The 23,409-nt window shown below is 33.2% G+C and overlaps 1 protein-coding gene across 2 annotated transcripts in view; it reads right to left on the bottom strand.

The window, feature by feature from the left end:
* Positions 1 to 23,409, bottom strand: part of LOC148619803 (putative vesicular acetylcholine transporter-B) — an 89,382-nt gene that overhangs the window by 53,237 nt on the left and 12,736 nt on the right. Inside the window, exon 2 of one of the 2 annotated variants that reach the window (XM_088580081.1) lies at positions 9,177 to 11,207. The exons of the other annotated variant lie outside the window; for it this stretch is intronic. Coding sequence (XP_088436207.1) covers positions 9,353 to 11,035 — 1,683 coding nt within the window. The 5' untranslated portion in view covers positions 11,036 to 11,207 and the 3' untranslated portion in view covers positions 9,177 to 9,352. Of the gene's footprint in view, positions 1 to 9,176; positions 11,208 to 23,409 lie in introns of those variants that run through there. 2 annotated transcript variants of the gene reach the window in all.

The raw sequence follows: 23,409 nt of genomic DNA on the forward strand, positions 1-23,409 counted from the left end.
AAACTATAGCTTGAAACGCGAATTACAAAACTTTCCACTCAAAATAACGAGTCACGTAAACTTGATTGATATGAAATTGGCCTTCTTGGAAAAATATCACACAATCTACAAAACTCATGGAAAACCTCGTTAGCAACCATTTAAAAAGTATAGTTCACGATAAATTGTACTCCTTCATCCTTTTTGCATTTACTTACGACGTTCCATGACAAGTTTAGCGTGTTTTACGCATTAAAATGTCGACAAACCCTTACGTTTTAGCTGTTAACGGAAAACTCTGGTATTTGATTGAAAGTAAGATCGGATTAATTATCCTGCGGATTGACAAATAAAGAACCAATTCTGAAGTATATTACACCCATTGTAGCGATAATCAATATTCATCCGCGCCTTGAAACATACATCTTTTATAAAAGCGGTAAGTGCCATGTCGGGGAGTGAAATAACTGTCAGTTCATCAACACGCAAAGGAATCAGAATATCCATACGTCTAAAAGATTTGTATAACACAGGTTCTTGTTCGACCACGACCAGCTCGTAAACGTTTACGACGGTTGAAGCAAATAAAATGAAATAATTCCGGATATAGAAACCTATAAAACATGGATCTTGGCTGTAAATATAAGGTTGATGAATATTTAATGGGGTAATTAAAGCGGTGAGATTTAACGCGATAACGTCGAAAGTCACATACGTCATGATGTAATAGTTCCATGTTTATTGTAAGGGGATACAACACTAACTGCTATACATGTTGCAGTTCATGTTATTTTGTTGCAGGGTAATGTCAAGAATACTTGATGTATGGGGTGTAGCTCAAGTTTAGGGTTCGTGTTACGCATGTTTCGATTTTCGTAGAAGGCCGCATTTGGGAACCAAGATGAATTGTTTTGTAGTGTGAAGAGGCACAAATGCGCCTACACTGACCCCTGGCAAATACATTATATATATATATATATATATATATATATATTTTGTATAACATCTCAGAATGTGACGACTCTATTCGCTACACTGCTCCATCGGATCAAATTGATACAGGGAAGATATGTAAACGTATAGATAGGTCTGAAAAATTCCCAACGATGTTAGAACTGTCAAATTTGCGATGCAAATTTTTGGTCGTTCCCTCCGCAGGACTCGAACTTGTACCGCTGTGACATCTATGGCAACACCGCCTGCACAAAGTCCAGCGCCCTAGACAACTGTATCAATTTGATCCGATGGAGCAGTGTAGCGAATAGAGTTGTCACATTCTGAGACGTTGTATAATATTGATTTGTTGTGACATGCATTATTAATTTGATCCTCTATCCTACATAACAACACCTAAATGAACTGTCCGTACTACCAAACATCGTGTACTAAGTTACAACCCTAGATTAATCATACGAGGAGGAATGACCCGGTCAGCGAAAGCTACATTTTATATAGCCTAGCTGACCGAGTGGTCTAGGGCGCTGGACTTTGCGCAGGCGGTGTTGCCATAGATGTCACAGCGGTACAAGTTCGAGTCCAGCGGAAGGAACGACCAAAAATTTGCATCGCAAATTTGACAGTTCTAAAATCGTTGGGAATTTTTCAGACCTATATATGAAATAATGTTTACAGAAATTGAAATAGTTTTACGAATACACTTTTGATAAAAGAAAACTGGAAAGATAAATATTGGCCTGTGTTTTTTACAAAAAAATGTATATATGTATCTATATTTCATGAAATTCTTGACGGTATAATTCCATTGAGATGTTTAGAATAAATATAATAAAACAAACAGGTGTCTTATGCTTAACTTTATTTGTACTGGGCATAAGTAGCTTAAGGTCACGCGAGACTATGGGCCAATCCACGTTACAGATTTAAATCTAGCCAAAATATTTAAATATAGTAAGGTACATCTTTTACATTCATAAATATTTGTTTTTTTTTTAATAAACAAATACAAGAATTTATTGGATTAGGCATCAGTTGAGATGGTATACTGAAATCCAAACAATAGTCAGAAAAAATATTATTTACGCACTAAAAAAAATCTCATTGTAGTGACACATGTAACCCCTTTTCATGGTGACTGCTCACACTCAAAATATCCTATCAAAATTCATGAATTATGGCTATTTAAATGTACCTGCATGCATAGTGCAAAAATTAATTATGAGTTCAAATTTACAGATTGCGCTTTGATTCAAGTATCATAATTACTCCGTGAATCTGAGATTTAATCCGTTTTAAGCACGTAACACTATTAAGCAGTTAATAAAAATCGAAGTAAACAAACATGCAAGCGTAAGTTGACTTTTTGGAGTAAAATTACAACTTCTATCAATGAACAAATTCCCAGAAGTGAATTAAATGGTTTAGTCTTTTACATGATTTACACATTAAAATTAAACGTAAAAGGTTATTTCGTGGTTTGTACAATGTAATGAAAAAAAAACTCAAGTAAACAGATGTTCATCACAGAGTGAGAGAGTTAATGGATTTAATTAGGTCTTAGCACAAGAGAAAACGAATGAAATGTCGTGCATGGAGTACTTTTACACGATCCATTTCCTATGATTTGACGAATATAAAAATGAAAAATATAAGAGATTTTGACTTGAAGCATATTAAACGGAGGCTAAAATATGATCCACTAAATGTTTGTGCTTAAGTAGGATGCAATGCTCATTAGTTACATAAATGTTGCGTTTCGAATGCCAATCGTAGAATGTGTTCCATTTCTATAAACTAAGTCATCATTTACCGAGAAGACCGAAAATGAGTTTCCCTAAACTTGTTCAAAATTGAATTTGATATGACGATTAATTAAACATAAGCAATATAACTAAAGTTTAAATGAAATTAAACCTAGGCATCAATTACGAGGAAAACAACTATTATCCTGTCGAGTTTTACATCGATACAGAAACAATCCAAGATCTGCTTTATTCTAAAATATTAATTAATGTAATTCACTGTAAACCATTATTTAATGAAGTATCATGGAAGGCCTCATTAAGCGACTGGTTTCTTTCTCATCATGCATATAAATGCACTCGTATCGAAGATGTAATCAGCTTCATGCACGGGATTTTATTTCATTGAACTCATTTCTTTTCTATTCTTCTGTTTTTTTATTTTGTTTTTTGTTTATATATATATTTATTTTGGTTCGGTTTTGTGAATTATTAATGAATTTTTGACTTTATGTAGTGTTTGCTTTCTTTATCTTTATCGTTAAATTTAATATATTCTTGAAAAATTCCTTGTAAATCTATATTCCAAGAAACTTCCGGGTATCCAGTCCTAAAAACATATTCTAAACCTGAATTTCGAAGACAAAAATAAAAACAAAACAACTTAAAACAAATGCAGAGAATATTAATCAAACACAAGCAATTCGGACTTCAAAAAAAATTTTAAAAATTTTGAGGCACTGCATGGCGGTAATTATTGCACAAATACACAAAAATTTGTTCTAATCTTCCTGAAATATGTCCGCACATAACATTAACTACATTGTATCTCAGTTATAACTTACGCCTAATTTTATTCTTACGATTTATTGTGAAAAGGGCTGCAGAATTATTAAGTTCACGACTCATCAGACCTAAATGGAGAAAATCTTGTCGAATTATCCTACTAGTGATCATGTGAACAATACGAATAGCATAGAAGTTAATGGTTCTTCTATTAAATACAAGATATATTATTTAATGACCCCCCCCCTTATTTATGCATTAAAGTACAACATATTAGAGGAAGAAGTTGTCTAGGAATAGATACGATAACTTTTATGAATTAGTCCTTTAAATCATAAAGCAATCGAAGCGCCTTTTATTACCTAGGAAGGTACGAAATGTATCAAACTTCCACAGCAACGTTTATGGCAAGTTCACATTTTTTTATTTTTTTTTTGTTTGTTTGGTGTTTACTTCAATTACCTGAGTCAGTTATTTGGTTTTCAAATATTATGATCATGTTATTGTTGTAGTATGCAATGTATAGAAGATGAATATCTATCTTAGTATTATTGTTCATGGCTAAATATGAATAAATTGTCTTATTGTTAAAATGTACAAAGAAATCAGTAATTTTCAATATGGTATGTTTTCTGAAAGAAATTTGAAAACTAATGAACTTTATACTATCAGAGATTTGAGCATGTTATGTGTCATGTGCAAGCTACCTAAATATTATTTGTTGTCAAAGTGTTTGTCCCTCTGCTGTGACTTATTTATGTAATTATTTTTGCTATGCTGTTTACAAATGACAATATTATATTACTGTTATAGTATTGCTATAGCACAGGACAAGATTTTCCATATCATGTTGGTGCATTGATTTATAATTTCATTGAAATACACTGAAAATGCATATTTCAAGGGCTGATGACTCTGTCAAAAACCTCATTTTATTGAAGAATTTCTGAGCAAATCCAGTGAGGCAGAGACCAAATAATGGTCTTTCAAATAGAAAAAAGCACCCTTGAGTGATTCATATTGTCTGATCTTTGGGGTTAAAACATGCATGTTTCTGATTTTTCCCATTTTGCATGATTCTTACAAAGACTTACACTTTATTATTAAATTGCCTTCTTTTTTCTTCTTCTATATCTAGTTTTATGTATTCCCCCCTTTTCTATTGTCATTGTATTGTACAATGTATATGTCATATTATTATTTAGTATCGTCTCTTCTATCTATATTGTAAAGAAGATGAATAAAACTCGGTATTGTAAAACATCACATTAAAAAGAGTATCTTGGTGTATTTACATTCATGGATAATAACGATTTAACTTTAATTTCCAATTAAGCAGTACTCAAGATAAGAATCATGTAAAAAATGATTCATCGATGGAAAGCCTACATATTTTTATTATCGTTATTTTGTTTAAAAATATTATAATAAATAAAAAGAAAAATGTGGTTTTTCATATAACCCTTGTTCTCGGGAGATAAAAATGATATGGAATCTACTGTACAGAATTCAAAATAAAGGAGGTAACTCTGTGAATGACACTGAAATACAACAGAAACTGTTGGATTTTCAATGTAGATTATGTCCTTAGAGCAGACGGATTGGGGTTTATAATTATACATTTTATCATATAGAGCTATAATGCTACTTAATAACAAATTTAAAAAATGTGTAACCTTTTTATATATAAAGAAACGTTAGTTCATTGCATGGTTTGAAAAACAAATCTTGAAATTATGATATCTTTGATCAAGAACGCCATTCGATACAATAAGCTGCCCTTGTATCAAAGGCGCCAGCGGTGTAACTATTCTTGCTAAATGCACATGTCTACTGAACATATTTTTCCAATAATTATATTTATTTCAAATAAACACCAGGAATTTTGTATCTTAATATGGTCTTTGATCTTTTCTTTATACATGTTATTAAAAATGATAAATTCTTTTGGATTGTCGATATTTCCTTACATTGACATAAAACATTGCAATATCAGTGATATTGTCAATTCAAAATTACCAATACTCACAATTATCATTGCACGGTTTTTAACTGAGGTTCTATCTGATGAATAGGAAGTCTGGATAGAAATTAACTATTGATTCGCCGTTTATCATAGAACAAAAATGATTAAAGCTAAACTCAGAAAATCATATCCATCAAAATAGGCGAAACGAAAGTTAAGATTAAAAAATGTCTTTTAATAAAGCGGTTCTGGAATTGTTTGATCTATATATACCGACAACAGGAGATTTGAAATATAAGTCAATAGAATATCGTTTTGGAAAAAAAAAACATTTTTCTTGTGGTTAATTTACATTCACGATCTGGACGGATAAAACAGTGACTTTCGATGAATGTTCATCGTTAATGAGAAACAATGTAACAAATATCATTAAAATCCGTCAAATCGTTTCGTTTGATTGTACAACGTTTGCACGGACAGATTGTATCCCATACAACGTCTTTAAAAAGACGCGTTTATAAAAAAATCGTCAGCTTCATACATGAAAGCAGTCCTTCTTTTACAAAAAAAATTAATGTAACACACTACCTTTTTTTATTGGCAAGAATGAATGTTACACTCAGTGGACAGTTCCAGAAAAGCATATGCGGATGCTTATTTTCCTTAGGGTGCATTTAGTGTGTTATTTCATTGACTTCTTTTTGTCTTTAGCATATCTAGAAATTTGTAATATTATTATGACAGTTAGTTTTTGTATTTGTTTTGTTTATTGTTTTTACTTATCGTCTTGTGAACTTCCGTTTCTCAATTACGTTACGACTTCCCATAATTTTACCCTGAAAATGATCATTACTACTCTAGGTAACAACGTGTTTTGTCTAAGTATTTTATAAAAGCATTAACTACAAAATTAGGGTATAATGAGTATGTCTGTGTCTGATGAGAAATGGAAATCTTTAATTTTGTTCAATTAAGTTTTTAGCGTTTATGTAACAACTTTGTCCTTTCCAATATGTAGAAACTTTAAAAAAGAAATGAAGTTAAACCAGTACTGCTTACTCTTTTGTATATCTTTTTATCTTTTCATTTTTTAAACAAAAAAGTATTTATTTTCAAGATGAAGCCATCTAGTACAGTACTCGAAGAAAGTGTTTTAATTTATTATTTCAGACAAAATAACTTTCCAATCATTGAGACAAAGCTCCTCGGATAAAAAACTTGTAAATTTGGGTTATAATTGGTTTTATGGTGCGATTATTAACATTATGTAGATGAGCATTTAACAACAAAATCTCTCTGTCAAATGTACAGTGAAACCTGTCTAAACCGGTCACTGATTAATCCGAAAACCTGTTTAAATCAGAAAATGCCCCTTTATATAAACTGAAATGTATTTTTAACCTAGATAAACCAAACATCCGTCTAAACTGAACCAATTTAGATAGGTTTAACTGTATTTACAATTAAAGCATATTTGTCGTTTGGTGCTAGTGTATTAATCCTAGCAAATAAAATATAGATCTTCATTGAAGAATACTTAATACTTTTAAAATAAAATTTTACAATACTGAAATACGTATTTCTGATATGGCCAGCCAATGGTCTTTAGATATTTCATCGATAAGGATACAACATATCTTTACTTGGTCTGGACTATTCACTTACGATTGCTCGGACGTTAAACCCCAACAATCAATCAATCAATCAATCAATCAATTACACTTACGATTGATTAGTTGTAACCAAGTATTCAGATCTGTCGTATCCGAACAATGAATTATATATTATTTACCGAAATTTGCCGTATCTTAAAACCCCTTAAACACGAGGCTTCAACTCAAACTTAGGAGTAATCAGGAATACAGTAATGTACAAATACGTGCATGGTGGTGCTTCCTTTTTCATTACTTTTGGTTTTAAGATCTTCATATATATAATATATATTACTGAATCTTGAACTTTTTGAATATTTGTTCAATTGCTACTGATGATAGGTTACTCACTGAAACACGTATACAACATACCGCAATTTTCAATATTTATATAATTGAGTATATTTGTATTTGTAAAGTTCAAAATCGGTATTCGGTTCCAGACACGGAAGTTAAAAACTGGTCATTCACTGAAAACGGACTATAGAATTGAATATATGATACATGTCATCCATACAGGTCTCATACAGAAACTTAAACCGTTAAACGTGACAGAAATTCGAACTGGTTTTTACAAAAGATTTGCACTTCCTGTGAGAAATTCAAAGCATTTTTTTTAAATGAGCTTTTTCACTTCGGAAATATAATTTCAGAGAATAAAATCTGACAATTTTGTAAATTGTACACGTAACCTAATCGTTCACGTCAAACATAATATATTACCAATTCAAACGAAAACTCGGCAACTTTAATTTAAATAATATACACGGATGGACTTTAAATGAAATAAACCTAAACACTTATGAGATAGAGTTTTAAGTTATTAAGTGTAAGTCCCTGTAAGAATCAGGCAGTAGGTGAAACATGGTATGAAATAAACCATCATTTTGATAGTTTCATTACTATTTTCACCATCAGAATCAAAGAAAACAGACAAGATTTTCCATATCATACTGGACAATTGAGTTACAGTTTTATTAAAATGCACTGAAAATGAAAATTTCAAGGGTAGATAACTCTGTCAAAAACCTCATTTTTCTAAGATTCTATTGAGAAATTTCAGGGCAAAGTCAATGACCCAGAGATCAACTAATGGTCTTCTCATATAGAGAAAGCATCATTGAGTGATAGTTTATTGTCAGATCGGTGGGATTTTGACATGCATGTTTCTGATTTTTCCCATTTTGCCTGATTCTTACAAACAATTACACTTAATTACCATCTAAAACAAATATACAACACCAGTTGTTGCTGCGTTGTTTTTGTGGAGGTGCATGACTTTTAACAATACGACATTAACATGTGGAATTATGTGTTTTCATATATATTCCACAAAGATCAATATTTAATTTAGTAGACTTTGAAAATTGTTATTTACTTTTTGAATCTTTACAAACGTTACATGGAGTCGTAACTGTTAAATCTTAGTCTGTGATTTCAATCCAAATTGTTGAAGACGTTCGTACGTGAACGTTATCCTTTTTGATTCAAAGGATTTTTAAATATAGGAAAGGACGGCTGAAATACCCGTACAATGGCTCGTGGCTGTGGAAATTGGAAACTTTAAGTCAGTGTTTACTGGTACATTTCATTAACTATGATTATTTCTTATGTTGATTGTCTAAATATTATTTAAATAAAACGTGTTTCGGTCAAAGCAATTAACCCAACGTTAAAGCAAATCTAGACCTTGAATTCGATGGACAGACAAACAAAGATAAAGTCAAAAAATTTAAGAAATCAAATTTCAGTTTGGGGCCCACTACAAGAAGTCATGAGATAATGACTATTCTTTGTCTTGTAAATGTTTTGAGGAATTCTAGAGGTCAAGGTGACATTATATATTAACAAAACATTTTACAGATGTTTGTTGTTGTAACCGTATCTATAAGAATTTCCTCCAGGATGGCATAAGTGGGCTTGAAGCTCGAATCTGATTTCCAATATCATTGAAAACAATCGGACTGAAGAAACATTTGTTGCAATATAATTTCTTTGATGTTTACTCCAAACACTATAGCATTAGACTAAAACCACCTTTATCAGGGCAAATAAATATGCATTAAAAGAATAAAGTGACCTATACATAGTCAATACGTTGGGCGATAAGCTTTATTTTTGTACAAAATATTGACAAATTTTGCCTAGACTTCTACTTCATCAAAAACGAAGAGTATATGATGTTAGGAAAATATTGTCTGGAATAAAGATAGCAGCTATCTGACTAGAAATAACACACCATGTCTATCGAGCCCAAACAAGATAAATGGTTAATGTCTACTGTAAAAAGAAAATGAATCTGGTTTTGCTTCGAAGTAGTCGATTTCCTCTGATTCTCCGTGATAACCATTTTGTGAATGCATCGGTTTTCCATTTGTCACTTTCAAGTGGTTTTCGCCGTCGATTGTGCCTACTTCCGACATCTTTCCGCCAGTGATGGAGCCGTTCTGGAGATATGTGTTATATTGCTTTGATGGCGGATCAGAAACAAGTACATCACATTCGTTGGTAAATGGTGTATACTCGTAAAAATTTCTCAATTTGAATAATAATGGCGCATACAATATATTGCTGAGAAAAATTGCTACATTAAGCCATGTAAAACCGATTGATTGGACTATTTGTCCTGCTACAATAGGACCAAAAGCATATGCTATTGAGTACGAAATGTCAGCTATAGCATATACGCTACCATATACGGAAACATAGCGTACGTCGACTAGATATCCTAAAGTCGGTAGAATAGCAGTGTCAACAAGAGCTATTCCGATACATAAAGACATGATTGGAAATAATACTACGAAAAAAGCCTTTGAGAAAGGCATGATTAAACAGCTAACGCCTTCTATAACTAATCCAACACAGCAAATCACCCAATGGTAACGTGGAAAATTTCTAACGATTTTTATAGTCATGTATACACCCCCAAGGTAGGGTAAGAAAGACGGCAGCCATACTAGCCCGATTTGCCATTGAGTCGCATGCATAGTTCCTTCCATCCACATGGCAATAGTTGGTTCTAAGAATGCAAGGGCAACATTAGACATGGCCAATGCCCCTGCTGCAACAAGAATATACGGGTCCATTAGTAATCTGTGGATCGGGGTTCCTTTAGGTCTATCTTCTTTTGGAGTAAGTTGTCGTTCTTGGCGGAGCGGTTTCATCACAAATAAAAGCAGGATACCATCTATAAGGCATATGGAAGCCAATACAATGAACGGTACAACTTTTCCTGCAAACTGATATAAAACTCCACCTATTGGAGGTGCAACTAAGCACCCAAAAGATATAAATGCTTGAGCAATACCTAGAGCTTTTGTCCGCTCAGCATCCTCACGATATCTGTCTGCAATCATGGCGAAGCCAGATGTATCAGCGAAAGCCGATCCTACGCCTTGCAAACTCCTAGCGAAGAACAATACTGCATACGATTCGCCAAACGCAAAAACAATTGTTGAGAAAAACATGACTGTTAGTCCAAACATTAATGGTCGATCATAGCCAATCCTGTCTATGAGAGTACCAGAAAAAGGGTTAATCATTAGTTGCATAATAGCTTTTGAAGCAAAAAGTATTCCTATAGCACCACCACCTTCGCCATAGTTTATTGGCGGAGGTGGAATATCATCCAGAGGGCCCTTAGTAGTTGTTGTTGTGTATGTCTTATTCCAGTAATCACCATTATACAAATAAGTATAATTGTAAACATCGGTCACATTTCCGGTTGTCGTTATATCTGTAGCTCTAGGTTCTTCGGTATTAAACATATCTTTTAAATATATTGGAATAATTGGTACTATAACCATGTACAACATATTATCCAACAGTAAAGCGATACAAACAATGATTAAAACGAGACGACGTTGAGAGGCTGGATTTTGTATTCTGTCGTTGGCAGTTCTCACCATGTCTGATGCTTTTGTTTTCACGAATTCCAAATTGAACGAAACCATTTTTGAAAAATATTCCTCTTATAGTTGTAAAATAAATAAATCCTAAATTCCAATTTACTCCTATGAAATGTTACCTTGGGTTTCTTCCGCGTGTAGCACTCTACATCCCAACAATCAAAGTTCAACTTTGGAATGCATAGTTCCTCTTCTAGTCTGTTCTTGTGACGTCAGCCTTCGAAGTAGAAGAAAGAATCATGTCAGTTTTCTCTCCAAAGTCAAAATCATAAACACTGTTAATGATACAAGTTCTTGCAGTTCTTTGAATTTCCTCCAAAATCCGACATGCGATAATCTTTTCGGCTCAAAAACAGAAGTCACAACTCATTTTTGATTTATGAAACTGGTATAATAATATTAATGGAACACTGCTTATTACAAATAAAATAAAAATTCATTGCTTAATAATCATATACGAAGTAGAAGTTCAGCATACATTCAAATATGGTTTAAAAAAATGCATGGGAAACTCTAAGAAGTGCAGCCTTTCTTTGTTGGTTTTTACAACTGTAGTAAATTTTATTATTCATTAATCTGAAAAAATGAACAGTTATTGAAATCGGGGGCTGTGACGGATGTAGAATCTTAAACAACTTAATTTTAACCTAAGGAATAAACAAATATTACTTTGACTAAATACGACGACGTCTTTAAAATGTAGTTACTTCGTTTGTGTCATTTTGAGCATTTAGATTCGTTTTTGTATGTTTTTGCAGCTGAAATGATGAAGTTATAAGAAAATATGTAACATTTTGTATATCAATGAACATGTATTATGTATAATATATACATAAATTTTTAGGCATGCGTTTATCATACATGTACATCTTGTTTACCTTCATTCTGTTGTCATTATTTTTCCCTTTCGTTAATAGTCCAGAGTATTGAAATATAAACGTTCTGACACAAAGGCCTTAGTCATTTTGTACACATTTACCGCATGCTACACACCCATTGAATAGCTTGTTGTCAGGGTTTTTGTTGCGAATAAAGACTGGTGGGGCCTATGTATAGTAACGATAATTGTTTTATCTATAAGTACCAGTCCATCATATAGTCAGGCATTCATGAAATAAAAATTAATAGTCAAAGAATTACAACAGACTGAGGGTTACAGAATAACCCCAACTATACAAAACCACTTATGCGATTGTCATTATTCTTTATTATTATTATTATTATTATTATTATTATTATTATCCTTCTATCTTTTTATCCTTCTAGTTTTTTTTATTTTATCTGTATTCTTTTATAATGTGTTATCCAACTTCCATATAATTATGGTAAATGGATTAAAACTACTTTACCCTACTAATACTTATACCGAGCAATCAGAAAAGTTAGAACTTAGACGTGCATTGGCGTGAAAGGCAACATTGTTTCACATTTTTAATACATATGATATGGATTTTTTCAAGAATACACAATTTAAGATTTGACCATTAAAAATAATTTTACAACATGTTTTGATTTTAAGTATGATGGCATAAAATCGGGGACTGGTACATTAAATTTGACGATAATTGTTATACCTGACTCTTACGAGTGCCATTATAAAACAAGATAAAAGCGGTGCTACGAGGTCAAGTACAACTTGCGAACGCTACATAATCTTATTATTTCCCATTTCAGATCATCCAAATATAATGGCCACTTTACAGTACTCGTATCATGTCTCGGAGAAAACAGACTGATGCGATAGTGTTTGCTGCTGCAGTTTGTATACAACAAACGGGGCATGCAGGGGCAACAGATAAATTAATTTCCTCAAAATCTGACTGGAATAAAATAAAACGAACAAAAACCTGTCTGCAGGTGTCATATTTGCAAACAGGACTCTCGAATAACAATTCATTCTCAGTATTTCAATGTTAGAAAAAGTTGAATAGAAAATAAAATGAAGGAAAATATTTTTGTTGATAGTATTTTGGTGCTTAAGTATCAGTCTCTCTAAGAATCAGGCAGTGGGGGAAACATGGTATAAAAACACCATTTTGAAAGTTTAATTTGACTATTTTTACCATCATAATGAAAAAAGACAAGATTTTTCAGATCACTTTTGTAAAAATTGAGTTGTAATTTCATTGAAAGGCATTGAAAATAAACATTTTAAGGACAGAAAACTGCCAAAAAAACCTCATTTTTCTAACATTCTATTGAAAAAAATCTGAGCAATTGCAGTGATGCAGAAATCAAATATCGATAAAGCATCCTTGTGTGAAATTATATAGTCAGAATGGTGATTTTTTCCCATTTTGCCTGATTCTTACAAATACTTACACTTAATACTTTATAGGTCGAAAACAGTTATACTACATCTTATATTTGTCGTAGCAATCCATGAGTGATATATGTACATAATTATAAATTACATGTTAACCAACCATACTTGAAAATAATGTGCGACAATTGTTTAAAAGAAAGTACCGGAAGGGAGATAATTTCGCTTCTTATTAATTCCAGTGTCATTACAAAATATGCATAACATTTTTGTATGATCTGTCTGGTAATATTTTGTGTGTAAGTCTTTTTAAAAATGAAACATTTCTTCATTTTTATGTTTGTGTTTCTACTATTTCTTTAATTTTTTTTTTAATTAGCACATGTATATGCAAATAAGTAATACAAAATTTAACAAGTACTATCTTTTAAAAAAGATAGCCGAAGCAGTAAAATTTTGTTTTTTTATACTTAAAATTTTCTACATTTCATTCAAGAAAATAATACATGGCACGCAATTTCAATTTTAGATATAGTTATTTCGAACGCCACTAAGTTATCAGTATTTGGCCATTCGGGAAACAGTATTGCGATCAGGTGATATGCGTTTCCATAAAACAGCGTCTTTAAGGTCAAAGGGCAATGAGCGAAACTATACCGACTGCGTCGTAAAAAATGTATTGTTAATGTTGAATACTAGGATAAAATAAAGAAATTAAATTCTGTACTTTCTTTATCTGCCATTCAGATGGTATTTTAGATTAAAATTCATGGTGTATAACTTCCGTTGCGGTCTCTCCTCAGTTTGTGAAGGACGTGGCTTCTAACCCGGCTGAGTCACACCAAAGACCAAAGAATTAAAATTCATGGTGTTTAACTTCCGCAGCGGTCTCGCCTCAGTTTTTGGTAGTTGGCTTCTAACCCGGCCGAGTCATACCAAAGACCAAAGAATTAAAATTCATGGTGTTTAACTTCCGCAGCGGTCTCGCCTCAGTTTTTGGTCGTTGGCTTCTAACCCGGCCGAGTCATACCAACGACCAAAGAATTAAAATTCATGGTGTTTAACTTCCGCAGCGGTCTCGCCTCAGTATTTGAAGGTCGTGGCATCTAACCCGGTCGAGTCACACCAAAGACCATTAAATTTAGAAGTCACGCCTGGTGGTATTTAAGGGGAAAGGATAACGACTGTGGGCCAATGTTAGAATAATGTGCCCCATGCGTACCTGCTGGTATATTTACTCCATTGTAGCTAAGCAACGAAAATCAGTAATGTATCTTGATACTATGATAAAAAGATAGAGAATGAAAAAGGCATTAAGAGAATGACAAATAAGGAATGATTTAGAGGCACAAGTTACATGAGCTTATTCGCTGAGACTGTAATCTTAGAAATCACTGCAAAAAATAAATGGCAATTGCTAAAATAAATAATACTTGTGTCATAAACCAAACTAATAAAGAGCCCATGGAGACTGGAAAAAATCCATCCGGAGAACTAATCTTTTGATTATATAACGAGGAACATTTTGTCTGAACCATCGCTTTGAATGGCTAACAGACCAAAGTTAATCAGGATTTAGCTGACAAATCCCGTAATTAGAATCGCTCCTTGTTGATTTAATTAGAGAAGTTAAAGATGCCTATAAACTCTGCTAAGATATTTTCAATTGATCTTGTTGGTTGCGCTTCAAGCCTTTTTTGATCTGGGATAAGAACTCCATCGATTTTATCAGTGTACATTGTATAAATTTGTTTATTCAAGGGTAAAATAGTTCCGGAGTCAGATTTGTATATTTTCCGCATGACGCCATTTTCGTCGTGTAGGAAAGATAATTTTTTCGACTCAAATGCACAGATTTTGTGCAAAATTAACTTATTCCAATTTGATGCGAACTTCATTTTGTTAACTAATAGACTAAGTTTATTTAATTGCGAGAGGCTAGAGAAATTGCATTGTAGTGGAAAACTTCATTTTAGTTGATATAATTTTTAAATAAGTTTACTGCAAACGTTGCGTCAATCGTTCCGAAACTATACAAAACCATAATTCTTGATAAGATATTAGAGTGACTTAGAGATTAGCAAAGTTTCAAGTAGTGCTATTTTCTATTGCTTACACGTACAACAGTAACCGGTGAAATAACGAACGGGGAATAAACATAATCAAAAACAACGACGGTAATGATACCCAGGGGAATGATAGAAGGGACCATATTTATATTGCAAAATACGAGTGAAATAGGAGGTCATCAATAGGTCGTTAGCGTATCTAAATTTGCACTGAACTGAAATATCTGTCAATATTTCTGGTTTAAGAGTTAACTTTCAATATTCTTTGAGTCATTTTTATGACATTGTTATAAATGGTCTCGTGACAGTTAAAAAAGTAATCACATGATATTCTCAGAACACTATCTGCTTGTTCTTCATTTGCAAGAGTAATCAAGGGAACCAAGGTTATAGCGGTAATCAAAAGAATGTAATCCAGGGACAAAAACCCGACATGGAAAACAGACATACACAACAAAGAACATAAAGTAACTAAAATCATACATACAAAGTAACAAAAGCAAATGAGCAACTCGAACTCCACTAAAAACTGGAAGCATGGACCAGGTGCACCGGTAGGGTAAGCGTCCCCTGCTTTTCTAGAAACACCAGCCGAGTTGCTCATAAAAAGTCAAGTCCGGGGTAGACAAACGAGGAAAGGAAAGCCATGACCCGTTGAATAAATCAGTTTTTATGGTGCAGATGGATACAGCATAACGATCCACGAGTTCATGATGACGACCATAAAACTTCTGTACTGATGACTTCAATCTTGTAGCAACAAACCCTGTTCCTGAAGCCTATTTGTTAGAGTTCTAGCGCGATACAAAAAGTCTGCGTAGTTTCTGCAAGCTCTAGCATAACGTATGAGTTGTGATATGAACACTTTATACGCAGGTGTCGAAGGGATGTTGCCACAGATGAAAGGAAAGTTAACAATTCTTAATGAAAAGTCATCACGTTTGTCGTAAAGTTTGGTCAATAGTTTTCCTTTACCATCGATTTCTAAGTGTAGGTCAAGATATGAGGCTGACTTCACAGTGTCTGTAGTATCCTTTATCTCAAGTTCTTTTGGGTAGATGCGATGTATCAAATCCCCGAAATTAGGATTGTTTAAAGATAATACGTTATCTATATCACAGAACCGCCAGACAATAATACAGACGACAAAAAAAAAACTTTTTTGCATATATAGAAATTGGAAATTCGATCGACTAATTGTATCTTAATCACAAGGTAAAAAAATCATATAAAATATACCAAAGGCCTTGGTATTATAATGTTGCTGTCTTGTCTATATTATTCTCTTTCTAATGTTACTTTCCATCTTTGATATATTTTACAGCATTCCTCTTGTGTATAATACTAAGATGTACAGAGATTTAAAAAAAAGACAAGCAATTACGCGACGGCTAATTAGTTGCCAAGACTAATTAATCAAGAGACATACGACTATAGGACATGAAAGAAATTTATTTTTTGCAACATGTAAACCATACTTTGCAAAGTTGTAAATCTATTCAAAAGTCATGAATACACTGAACTATATTAAAATTGATGCTTCTAGCAAATGTAAGTTAAACCATATCAAATATTCAAACTTGTAAAGTATGTAGTCTTTTAAAAGCTATTTTTATGCTGAAAGCTGTACAAATTTTGTAAAACTTGGTTTTAATCAACTTTAAATGCAACGTCTGTTGTCTATGTCTATTATCCGTATAGAAGAACACAAAAAGAGAGCATTAGACTTTTTCTCTGTGTGTCATAACTATAATGTTTCTGTTGGAAAGTATACAATGTGAAAAATCGGTTAGTTATTATTCTTTCTTTGTACATTAACATTCGACAAAATATGTCTAAGTACTGGCGTACTTTGTGACATGACATTGTTAACAAATATAGGCTTAGCATAGTCGGCAATGGACAGCCTAGCATACCAAAAAACTTGTTACTGACAAGGCTATTATCAAAAGAGGTATCATACTTAATAATTTGAAGTTTCTATACTGAAAATTATGCCATTTTTTCAACACATTTTATAATTTCAGTGCCCTCTTTTAAATTTGTGAGGAATACTTTAATACGCATATTATTTTCATTGCTAAAGTTTTCTTACGATAATTCGGCGAATGTCCTCAAACTATTCTTGGACAGAAACCACGTGCCGTCAACATTTGTCAGGCCCATACTACATTTTTTGTGCACTTGGCGATTTCTTCCCTTGTGTTTTTTTAAGAATCAGACTTTGTAAGAATCATGCAAATTCTGTAATATGTGATACACTTTAAAAAAGGCCACACATTCTGTTTTTTTGTTATTAAAAAGCTTTTCTGGGTCTATATGATGAAAGTATTATTATTCATTCCAACCCATCTGCTTTTCGGGGATAATCCACATTGAAAATCCAATAAAGTTATCTCCCTTTACTGTAAAGTTTTAAACAAAATATGAAAAAAATGTGTAGGCTTACCAACCATGAATCACATTTTGCGTGATTCTTACTTGGAGTGCTACCTAAGCCGTTATAACTGAGGGAACATTTAAATCACCATAAAGTTTTACTCAGTTACTTCTTTCTAATATGTTTACAACAGATTCTCTAATTTCTTCTTTTTCTTGAAAAAAAAATAAATATGCCTTTCAAATACCCCTTCCTCTGCATAAATAGTTATTTCACAACTAAACGTAGGGTAATAATATTATAACCGAACTAATAAAATCAAGACAATAGTCTTAAGGAATTGTTAATAGGAAAGTCCGTATATATAACAAATGGTAATAACAAGGTAAAGACGGAAACTTGGAAACCACCGCTATTGTCTTGACTTGTTACTAACTACGCCCTCTATCGGCCACTGGCAATAAAAGGTTAATGTAGTGGTCGATAGTGAGTGGAATATAACGGCTGAAGGTTACAGACCACCAATTCAACCAATGAGCATTTGGAACGTAGGCAAAAATAGTCCTACGCAGAAATTACCCCTGTTCCTCATAGTGCTGTGAAAAAAGTTCTCATCTCATTTAAAAAATTTATACAGTTTCTGAAAGGAAAAACATTTCTGTACAATTTATAGGTGCATTTTGCTTCTTGTGATGTGAAGCCTAATCTCCATAATGATTTCTAAATATACCACTATCGTGTGAAAACACTGGGATTTCCCATGCTATTTATAGACACTTCACTTCCGGTGACCAGTACTGCACTGCAAGTCTGCTAACCCCACATGCCATTCTGAGGATTGTGAGCTGACATATGTAGAATCATGCTGATATATAGTCCTCTGCAGGTTAAAGTTAAGGTAAAGTCCAGAGAAGCCATTGAATATTATGAAATTAGCATAGAAGCCTATGGGAAGTGGAATTAGTGGTTTTTAGCCTGAATCACTCAGGTTAACTTGTACAGACCTGGTGGGTCAGACTAGTTTTATACATTTTTAGCGCTTCCGTTACGGTGCATCATTTCAGGTGTATTTCAATACGAACGCGGAGCATGAAATTGCCACCGTTAAAATCGGTGAATAAGGAATGATTTCCTGAAGGTTCTTCATGGATGGTTTGGTGTTAGACTATATATTTCATTCAAGTTACAGGATTTATTTTACATAAATAATTCATTACAGTTGCGCTTCTAAAAATATCTTATAATGTAAATAAGACTTCTTTACATTGAAATAGACCAAACCCGCGCACACATGTATATGTACTTGTAACATGGATTAAACGATTGCTTAAGTTAATCGTGTAATGGTTATGCAATCTTTTGACATAAATTGCGCTAAAAAACAAAACGAGCATAACATGTTATTTTATCTGAAAAATCAATTCATAACCATCTGAATAAGTATTGGAGTTTCATGTAAGAAAGTCCCTGAAGAGGGCCTGATGACTATGGAATGAACATTAAATACGTGAAATGTAGTCTAAATAAATTATGTTGTATCGATAAACTGCAGGTGCTTTGTCCAAAATCCAATTAAGAAGTTTACAATAGGTTCTTATCACAGTGCGGGACATCAATATGCAATTACAGTTAAACGCAGATAAATATTTCACATCAGACCATTCCATACGTAGCTACTTTTCCTTTGTCGAGTTTATTGAAATAAAACTTGTCTCTCAGTATGGGTTAGCACTACTGGGTTTTAAGATAAGAAATAGAACGCGAAATTAAAATTACAAGATATTGATAATCAATAGTCATACAAACAATACTATGTTTTTTCCTACATTTTAACATGGTCGTTAATTGTTTTGTTATATAATAAAGATATTCTAAACAGGAGTTAATGCTTGGAGCTCGAGACGGAATCCCATGAGTTTATTTGATACTTTCATTTTGTCCGAAATAAATGCTAAAAAATCAAAGCTGTTTCCTTTCATTGATGTTTTAACTAATGATACTAATTTCATTTTTGTCTTTATTATCGAGAATCATCTCTTGGTAAAATCTGATTGTTTGCCAGCAATATTTAAAATAGATTTCTTAATTAAGCACCGGAAACAAATTGGAACATGTTTGTAAAATAACTACTGCTATAATTTAGAAGCTATATCTTCGCTGAATACAAATTTGTTACTATACGTTAATTTAAGTCCTTGTAAATAGATGGCGGTACTGATTTAACATTCAACATCATGTTTTATCGTGGAAAATCAGACCATTTTGCAGTGGCATAGTTAGGAAGAAGTTTTCACTAATTGTTTAAGTTTCAAAGAAAATCGTTTGCGAATGTGTGGCTAACGACATACTGAAGTTTAATTTGCTTACTGAGAATTTGTTAAACATCATCAACCACAAAGAGTTGTTGATATTTTATAGAACTACAATATAATACTCTGCTTCACTTTCACGCAAATGCTCTGAAGGTTAAATTTTCTGTTTAACTGTAGTTTGATGAAAATTTTGTAATATAAATGGTTTCCTGTAGACACCGGAAGTGGATGGGAGTATCAGAGTTAGGATACCTCTATTTGACATAAAACCTTACTTTAAAAAAGGGTCACAGGGGGTTGGGAGACTCAACCGGCGTGTCGGTCCTGTATCTGCCCTTAGTCCCTTCTTTCACTAAGCCTCCTAGAATATTAGATAGTAACATATTGTACCTACATGTACTTCATTCTCTTATACATACAAGTAATTATTCAACATAACCGATTTTACGTAGCAAAATATTGTACGGGAATTTCGATGTAAATGGGAGTGAATAAACAGGCGATATAATTGGGGCAATACATTAGGATGGTAATACATGTCATAAACATATTTTGGATTTAAAACAAGTTTTCCCTATCGCTTATCATAGAACATGCTATAGCAGGTACATGTATTTTTATCAGATAGTTGAATCAGTTTTGTCATTATGTTGAATTATAAGAAAATATCACTGAATTATCCTAAATCTGCATAATATTTAGAAATGCTGATACTTTGTATTTGAAAAGGCATTTGAAGTTTTAGATGACATTAAAAAGGCATACATGTATTTTCCGTACATCATTTTTATGGAATGTAAATAGATGCCCGAATAACTATATCAATAAGAAAATTTAGAATTATGTTTTGTAGAGAACAATGTTTAAAAATTGGAAAAACTTATCCAGATTCTTGGATCATTAAAAAAATACGTACTTCGGTTGGTTCTATCATTTCCTATCCTTTTGAATCATATGTTTGTTGATCCTAATCAACTTTTTTTTTAAAACGTTGCTTTAATTTGTGCTGCAAAGTTTTCAAATTTGTCAATTTAATTTTTTTTTTGACATTTATTGGCTATAAGTTTTTGTATGTAAGAACAACGGATAGGGTTACGGTTATCTTATGCAGTCATGTGCACTTTTTTATGCAGATCGATCCAGTTGAACCACATTTTGGTCTTTCATAATTGGTTTGTATCAATGGGTGCGTTTTAGTCGACGTATCAAACGAACCAGAAATAATGAGTTCAGTAAGAATTAACTGGTACGAGTAATGGAAAACAAAACAAAACGCCGGACTTAAATGGTAGTGTCTTAATCAGTTAATTTTAGTTTTTTGTTACTAGGCTTGTTTTTAGTTGTACAATGTGACGTCTGTTCCCATTTTCCAATTTTCTCACCCTTGTCTTCCACCAACGTCTGTTAATTTTACGAAATTTTTTATATCTTTCCAACCACAGCTACCTTTATTTAACTGTGTTACATTGTTTGAACATTAACACTGTTCCTGCTTTTAAAACATTATAGCAATAAGTTGGGATCCGTACACCCAAAAGGAAATAAACAAACTCGAGGCAGTACAGAGGAGAGGGGCAAAAATCACCACAAGAGACTACAAATCCAGAAAGGAAGGGAGCCTTACAAGTAGACCTGTAATTATCAGTACTGCAAACTAGATGCCAGCAAAAACGGCTGATATTCTTCTTCAACGTGGTTGAGAGGCAGATACCAGCGCTTTCTCCAGATGATCTGATTACAATTCAAAGACCAAATCAGAGCGACATCGTACAAAAATTGTGTCACCAAAAATATCATTGATAATCAAGTCCGTGATAACCGAGCAATAGTTATACCACCCTACAAACCTGAATAAAAACTCATTAATTGTACGCACAGCAGTAGACTGGAATCATCTAAAAGGTTCTATAGTGAGCGTATATATCTATTTTGTTTGTTTGTTGGGGTTTAACGTCCGAGCAGCAACATTTCAGCTATATTCAGACCATGAACATGAAATTGATGATAAAATGAATATGAAATGATGATGAAATGAAAAAGGGATGGGACACAAGGACAATGCGGGGTCGACAAATTTTGATTGCCAGTGGAAATAGGGAGAGGTGGGTAGGGTCGGGCAATTTAGCCTTCTGTGGCGGAGCCCTATGGTTCCTACTCCGGGAGAATACCACAGTAGGGTTCTTTAACGTGCGAGGAACGTGGCATTTTTCCCAACACGGTGCACCACTATATTTAGCGGTCAGGTTTTCCGTATTATAGCCTGACAACCCCAGCATGTAACACGCCAGGGGTACCCCATTCCACCACATGGGGCACACATCCCAGTTGCTCTGTGGGCAGAGCGCCCTAGCCCCCGGCTAGGGTTCTGAGCACTATTTAGTCGCCTTTTACGACAAGCTTAGCGCTGCTGCAGGCCTATTCTTTTAATACCTGGACCTGCACGGGGCGCGTATATATCTAAGGAGTAGCCCATAGGGAACCTGTAACGTACCAATATATTGTAAAATTGTTTACAACTTCTTCACATTGATGTCTTGTTTCCTTAGTTTCTATGTTTCTTTTTTAACATTAAATAAATTTAACAAATAGGGGAGGTTTAGCAAATATCGAAAATTTCCTTTCAAGTTCAATTGCCAATATTAATTCGCATTTAAAGTCATGAGTAGTTTTGAGCAAATTGAAGCATTATATTTGCTCTGCATCAACACCCTCAAAAGGTGCAGCACCATATCGATTGCTGTGACGTTATGGAGAAAGTATGGAATGTAATATAATAAGCAACTTTTATATTGAGTATATTTTTTGTAGGAGTAAGAATTGATTAATAAATTCGATTCGCAATTCCAAACACGGAATTTTTCTGTCAGTCATGTCTATTTAAAATAAAAGATTTTTTAATTAATTTTATCAGAAAAGGTGAATATAAACGTACTAGAAAATTCAGCCTTGTGCTTGAATTTAAACCGTATTTCTTATTATAGGTTAAAAACGAATTAAGTTTTTATTTCATTCTGCAAACAATTTTTAAAAAGTCAAAATATAGTCTAGTCAGATATTACCAGACAGTTCGTTCTATTTCTGTAGTATAAACAATAAACATTCTCTAGTTTAACATCTTAACAATGGTTGTGCATAGTTCAAAACGAAACGTTTTCTTATTAAAGTGTTTACAATACGATTCTCCGCGATTAGCTCTGAAGTTGTGACGAGAAAATTAGACAATTTATACCGCGACCCATACGGGCTATTACGCAAGAGGTCGTATGGAGTTGGAATTAAGAGAAATTGTTCAGGCCTACTGATCCGTAATTGTCTTTGATTTAAGGTAACAAAATCAATCTTGCGTTTTCAATCCCGGATAATGAGCCATTTAAGGGAAGGTTTGATTGGCAAAA

This window comes from Perna viridis, chromosome 4, assembly GCF_037379345.1.
Source record: "Perna viridis isolate PV_CMFRI_1.1 ecotype Kerala chromosome 4, ASM3737934v1, whole genome shotgun sequence".
NCBI lineage: Eukaryota > Metazoa > Mollusca > Bivalvia > Mytilida > Mytilidae > Perna > Perna viridis.